The following is a 7,347-nucleotide window of genomic DNA, read 5'->3' as shown; positions in this document are numbered from 1 at the left end:
CTCTAGAGCTACCCTAGTTCAAATTCTAGCTCTACCATTTCCCAGTATAAACAAATTACTTCTCTGTTTCTGTTTTCTTATCTGTGGATTAATAGCCTTTCCACATATGGTTATGATGAGTACTGTATTATTAAATTAGAAAAACACATAAGATATAAGAAATGTACTGAGTAGTATAAACCTTTATTTTTTGATGCCTCTACCCCTTCTTCTTAAGCTGATTTTAGCGGTGGACTGGTTTCCTAGTTATTCTCTGACCTGTCCTTGGCAATTCCAGTTATATCTAAGTTACTAAGAAGTAAATAGTATTTACTAAATATGAAAAACATGAAATCTCTTAATTTTACAAATGTACTTCTTAAATCACTGACTATGAGCTGAAATGTTAACACTTTGACAGGAACTAGTTTGACTTAAGGTATATAAGTAGACTTCTACAACTTCAGTTTCTGGCATTATGCTGGATTAGGTAATATAAAAACTCTTCTGCTGTAAAACACCAGGACAATCCTAGATGAAATATAACTAGTTCTTTAAAGACATAACTGAGCTTCTGCAAGAACTAAAAGAAAATCCCCAGGGACCAAAAATGAAAAGTACACTGAAAGCCAGAGGTAAACATTTGAACTAAACTGCCCTGGAGAAGGATACTTGTCTTCCCTAGCCTAGGAAGTTGGATATAAACACCTACTTGGGGCCAGGAATCAGTAGAAAGGTAGAACTTTAAACATTATCTCATTTGATGCCAGGATTCTTCCATGCAAGGATGGACCAGGCTGGGCAGGGTGGTTCATGCCTGTAATCCCACTTTGGGAGGCCAAGGCAGGCAGATCACCTGAGGTCAGCAGTTTGAGATTAGCCTGGCCAATGTGGTAAAAACCCATCTCTACTAAAAATACAAAAAATTAGCTGGGTGTGGTGGTGTGCATCTGTAGTCCCAGCTACTCAGGGAGCTGAGGCAGGAGAATCGCTTGAGCTAGGGTGGCAGAGGTCACAGTGAGCTGAGATCACACCACTGCACTCTGGCCTGGGCGACAGAGTAAGATGCTGCTTCAAAAAAAGTGAGATCTGAGCAGTGGCTCACACCTGGAATGCCAGCATTTTGGGAGACTGAGGCAGGAGGATAAGTCCTTATTTATCAATAATAACATTGAATGTAAGTGAACTAAACTCTCCAATCAAAAGATATAGAACGACTGAATGGATTAAAAAAAAAAAAAGACCCAATGATCTGTTGACTATGAAAAACATACTTCACCTATAAAGATAACCATAGACTGAAAATAAAGAGATGGAAAAAGATATTTCATGCCAATGGAAACCAAAAAAGAGTCAGAGTCGCTATACTTATATCAGAAAAAATAGATTTCAAGACAAAAACTATAAGAAGAGACAAAGAAGGTCACTATATAATGATAAAGGGGTCAGTTCAGCAGGAAGATATAACAGTCTTAAATATATGTGCACCCAACACTGTAGAACCTAGATACATAAAATAAACATTATTAGAGCTAAAAAGACAGATAGATTCCAATACAATAATAGCTAGAGACTTCAACACCCCATTTTCAGCATTGAACAGATCTTCCAGACAGAAAATCAGCACAGAAACATCAGCCTTAAACTGCACTGTAGACCAAATGTATCTAATAGATACTCACAGAGCATTTCATCCAACGGCTGCAGAATATGCATTCTTCTCCTCAGCACATGGATCATTTTCAAGGACAGACCATATTTAGGTCACAAAATAAGCCTTAAAATATTTAAAAAATTGAAATAATATCAAGCATCTTCTCTGACCACAGTGGGGAAAAAAAACTAGAAATCAATAACTAGAGGAATTTTGGAAACTATACAAATACATGGAAATTAAACAATATGCTCCTGAATGACCAGTGAGTCAATGAAGAAATTAAGAAGAAAATTGAACATTTTCTTGAAACAAATGATAATGAAAACCTAACGTATCAAAACATATGGAATACAGTGAAAGCATTACTAAGAAGGAGGTTTATAGCTATAAGTGCACACATCAAAAAAGAAAGGACACCAAAAAAAAAAAAAAAATAGGTGTTCCATGTTCATGGATTGAAAGAATCAATGCTTTTAAAATGTCCATACTACCCAAAGTAATCTACAGATTCAATGCAATCCCTACCAAAATACCAATGATATTCTTCACAGAAATATAAAAAATAAAATAAAATCTATATAGAACCTCAAAAGACCCAGAAGAGCCAAAGCTCAAAGCTGCCCTAAGCAAAAAGCACAAAACTGAAGAAATCATATTGCCTGACTTCAAATTATGCTACAGAGCTATGGTATCCAGAACAGCATGGTTCTGGCATAAAGACAGACACATAGATTAATTAAACAAAATAGAGAACCCAGAAACAAATCTACGTATCTATAGTGCACTCATTTTCGACAGAGGTGCTAAGAACATACACTGGGAAAAAGTCTCTTCAATAAAGGGTGCTGGGAAAACTGGATATCTATATGCAGAAGAATGAAACTAGACCCCTATCTCTCACCATATACAAAAATCAAATAAGAATGGATTAAAGACTTAAGCCTGTGACCTCAATCTATAAAACCACTACAAGAAAACATTGGAGAAAATCCCCAGGACATTGGTCTGGGCAAAAAATTCTTGGGTAGTACCCTACAAACACAAGCAACCAAAGCAAAAATGGACAAATAGGATCACATCAAGTTAAAGAACTTCTGCACAGCAAAGCAAACAATCAACAAAGTGAGGTGATAGCCCACAGAATGGGAGAAAATATTTGCAAATTTACCCTCTGACAAGGCTTTAATAACCAGAATGTATAAGGAGCTCAAACAACTCTATAAGAGAAAAAACAATAATCTGATCAAAAAATGGGCAAAGGATTTGAATAGACTTTTCTCAAAAGAAGACATGCAAATGGCAAACAGGCATATAAAAAGGTCCTTGGGCTGAACTCTTGCTTGTAATCCCAGCACTTTGGGAGGCCAAGGCGGGAGGATCCCTTGAGCCTTGGAGTTTCAGACCAGCCTGGACAACACAATGAGACCTTGTCTCTATAAATATAATAATTTAAAAATTAGCCTGGTGTGGTGGCGTGCTCCTGTGCTCCCACCTACTTGGGACGCTGAGGTGGGAGGATCACTTGAACCTGGAAGGTCGAGGCTGCAGTGAGCCACAGTTGTGTCACTGTACTCCATCCTGGGCAACAGAGCAAGACCCCATCTCCAAAAAAAAAAAAAGGTGATAAACAGCATTGATCATCAGAGAAATGCAAATCAAAACTACAATAAAATATCATCTCACCCCAGTTAAAATGGCTTATATCTAATAGACAAGCTATAGCAAATGCTGGCAAGGATGTGGAGAAAAGGGATCCCTCATACACTGTTGGTGGGAATGTAAATTAGTACAACCACTATGAAGAATAATAGTTTGGAGATTCCTCAAAAAACATAAAATAAAAGTACCATATGGTCCAGCAATCCACTACTGGGTATATACCCAAAAGAAAGGAAATCGGTATATTGAAGAAATAGCTACACTCCCATGCTAATTGCAGAACTGTTCACAATAGCCAAGATTTGGAAGCAACCTTAGGGTCCATCAACAGATGAATGTATGAAGACAATGTGGTACTTATACACAATGAAGTACTGTTCTGCCACAAAAAAATAATGAGATCCTGTCATTTGCAATAACATGGATGGAAGTGGAGATCATTATGTTAAATAAGGCAGGCACAGAAAGACATTGCATGTTTTCACTCATTTGTGGAATCTAAAAATCAAAACAATTGAACTCATGGAGATACAGAGTAGAAGGATGGTTACTAGAGGCTGGAAAGGGTAGTGGGGGGCAGGGGCAGGTGGGGATGGTTAATAGGTACAAAAAAATAGAATTTATAAGACCTAGTATTTGATAGCACAACAGGGTAACTATAGTCAATAACAATTTAATTGTACATTTGAAGATAACTAAAAGAGTATAATCAGATTGTTTGTAACACAAAGGATAAATGCTTGAGGGGATAGATACCCCCCATTCTCCATGATGTGGTTATTATGCATCGCATGCCTGTATCAAAATATCTCATGTACCCCATAATATATATACCTACTATATACTCAAAAAATGAAAAATAATTTTTTGAAAAGGCTTTTTCAGGCTAGGTGCAGTGGCTCGTGCCTGTAATCCCAGCACTTTGGGAGGCCGAGACAGGCAAGTTGATTGAGCCCAGGAGTTTGAGACCAGCCTGGGCAACATGGCGAAACCCTGTCTCTATGAAAAATACAAAAGTTAGCCAGGTGTGGTGGTTCACACCTGTAGCCCCAGCTACTCCAGCTGCTGAGGCGGTAGGATCGCTTGAGCCCGGGTGGCAGAGGTTGCAGTGAGCTGTGATCATGCCGCTGTACTTCAGCATCAGGCAACAGAGCAAGACCCTGTCTCAAAAAGGAAAAATAAAATGAAAGATGCTTTTTCAAAGGAGGAAATTATTTCTTCCCCAAGTAATACCACACCACTTTATTCAGGTTTTTATTGTAATGATATATTTATATGCCAGTTTTTTTCCACTAAACTGTGAACTCCTTAATAGCAGGTAAGAATTATATTCTTCCACTTTACTTTCAGAACCCATGGAACTCCCAGTAATTGCTTGATGGGTAAATTCATTTCATAAACGTTCATTTCATAAAACGTTCAATTAAGATATTTTATGTAGATTATTGACAAATACAGATTTTCTGACACACATCTTTATAGGTGAAATGGAAAGAGTTCTGGAGTTGAAATAAGAATCAGAGACAATCTTTAATCCTTCTTTAATCTTTGGTCAAATATAATTCAGCTTTGTGAATCTACATTTTCTTATATATAAATTCTAGTGATGGACTAATTACTAAAATCCTTCACATCTCCAACATCTTTGAAAACTTGCCTTTCCATGAAGTTGATCATTTATCAATTTAATAGATACCTCTTTTTGGTATTAAGATCATTACATTTAGATTTTTGTATTCACTGAAGTTAATAATTGCTGTCTTGGCCAGGTGTGGTGGCTCAGGCCTATAATCCCAGCACTTTGGGAGGCTGAGGCGGGCAGATCATTTGAGGTCAGGAGTTCAAGACCAGCCTGGTCAACATGGCAAAACCCCGTCTGTACTGAAAATGCAAATCTATCTACTAAAAATACAAAAATTAGCCAAGAGTGGTGACACACACCTGTAGTCCCAGCTACTCAGGAGACTGAGGTGGGAGAATCGCTTGAACCCGACAGGCAGAGGTTGCAATCACATCACTGCAGTCCAGCCGGGGCGACAGGGAGAGACCCTGTCTGAAAAAAAAAAAAAAGACAAAGAAATTGGCAACCTGGTGTCGAACCCCTGACCTCAAGTGATCCGCCCAACTTGGCCTCCCAAAGTGCTGGGATTACAGGAATAAGCCACCAGGCCTGGCCAATAATTGCTGTCTTATAGCCACAAGCATGTAACCTTGGATCTACTTGTGAACAGTACAACAGAAAATCAAACTACACTGCAAATTCTTACAAAAATAAAACCTTTTTTGCTTTCTACTTACAGGACATAAAGTAGCGTAAATTATCTTTTCCCATCTCATTTGGCTATTCTATAAACTGATCAAATCATTAAACCCTATCAGAGAATCACACAGTAGGGTGCGGTTTGGAGAGTTAAATGAGTCTTTGTTCATGAATAAAATTAAGCCTCGCATTAAAATGTTTTTGGAGCTACATGCACATATAGGAATATAATGCAGTATTGCTTTTTGCCCCACTTTCTTTTTTAGCACAGTGATAGTAGAAATGTCAGAGATCTGGCTTTGCCCGTAATTGTTATTGCTCTTAGACCTTTTAAAATGCTTCATTGTATATTTGAAGTTACAAAATATAAAGTTATACATAGAAAATATAAATTTATTAAATATTGGAATTCTTCATATTGTAAATATTTAGATATTATTTGTATAATTGACCTTTGATCTTTAAATTTTTTTCTCTTTTCAGATGTTTAGTGCAAAAGAAGTTGAATTATACGTAACTGAAATAGAAAAGGAAAAGGAAGAAGCAGAGAAGAAAAAATCAAAGAAATCTGTCTAATTCTTAGGATGACCACTGGGAGCTCTTAATGTTTTGTTTTATTTTACTGCCTGAGGTTGTTTAGTGAAATTTTAGAGGAAAACAGTTACTTTGAAGCATTACATGTAGTACTCGTGTGATGTTTTGAAAATGCCAGATCGGTGGCTGTCTTCATTCTACTACATAGTCAAACATAGGTTTATGTGAAGATTTGCTTTGAAAGGGAATTTCAGTAATTGTTGAGAGCAGTCATAATTCCACATAAGCCTGAGACTCTATAATTTGTCCAGTGTCTTACTTATCTTCATATGTGCAAATATAATTTTTTAAAATTTTTAATTAAAAAATTTAATAATTTGGTGATGTTTGAGTATTGACTACCAGTTAAGGACATAGCTATTCCAAATAAACTAAATATAATATGGAGTTGCATTTCTCAAAGAATGACAAAAGCATCCTTTTTTAAGAACTGATGAGTTCTTAAAATTTTGTCAGAGCCTTCTTCATTTTACAATATTTCATTATTTTTATTTTACCTTTTTCATTTTACAAGTTGCAATATACTGTTTTGTTCATGGAACAAATGTAGGCCAAATTCAAACATGCAATTAAAGTATGAGAAGAGCTTCTAAGGGCATCTTAACAGGATGCTACATGAAAATAAGGAAATAAATTAATACATATAACTTTTAGTTTAGATTTTTATTTTATCTCAAGTATGTCCAGTGTGTTTGGTTTGTTACATGTTCCATGAAATATCTGAGTATTGGTATTATGGTAGGCTTATTGGGGGAACAAGAAAAATATAAAAAGTGATCTCTGCCCACAGAGAGGATTTAATCCAAATGGTCCACAAAAGGAATGTGCTTAATTCCTATAGTGAGTTTATATTTTTGAAAATAAAGGCTAGTAAATATTATTTCTGTTGTTTTAATTAATTGTTTATTTATTTCAGAGGGGAGGTCTCACTATGTTGCCCAGGCTGGTCTCAAACTCCTGGCTTCAAGCAATCCTCCTACCTCCATCACCCAAAGTGCTGGGATTACAGGCTGAGCCACTGTACCCGGTCTTAACGTTCTTTTTTGAAAACAAGGAAAGAGGTTGAGATTTTGCAGAGGAATGAAAATAGTAGGGGAAGGCCAGGCGTGGTGGCGTATACCTGTAATCCCAGCACTTTGGGGGGCTGAGGTTGGCGTATCACTGGAGGCCAGGAGTTCAGAACCAGCCTGGCCAACAT

At 36.8% G+C, this 7,347-nt stretch overlaps 1 protein-coding gene across 3 annotated transcripts in view; it reads left to right on the top strand.

The window, feature by feature from the left end:
• Window positions 1–6,542, top strand: part of PSMA8 (proteasome (prosome, macropain) subunit, alpha type, 8) — a 60,224-nt gene extending 53,682 nt beyond the window's left edge. For 2 of the 3 annotated variants that reach the window (XM_011988048.1, XM_011988046.1), the window contains exon 7: window positions 6,039–6,533. In XM_011988048.1, coding sequence (XP_011843438.1) covers window positions 6,039–6,131 — 93 coding nt within the window. In that variant the 3' untranslated portion in view covers window positions 6,132–6,533. Of the gene's footprint in view, window positions 1–6,038 lie in introns of all 3 variants that reach the window. The other variant, XM_011988047.1, reaches the window with a different exon arrangement.
• Window positions 6,543–7,347: the final 805 nt, after the last annotated feature.

The sequence above is a fragment of the Mandrillus leucophaeus genome, unplaced genomic scaffold (genome assembly GCF_000951045.1).
Source record: "Mandrillus leucophaeus isolate KB7577 unplaced genomic scaffold, Mleu.le_1.0 Scaffold322, whole genome shotgun sequence".
NCBI lineage: Eukaryota > Metazoa > Chordata > Mammalia > Primates > Cercopithecidae > Mandrillus > Mandrillus leucophaeus.
This window is presented reverse-complemented; position numbering and strand designations above follow the sequence as displayed.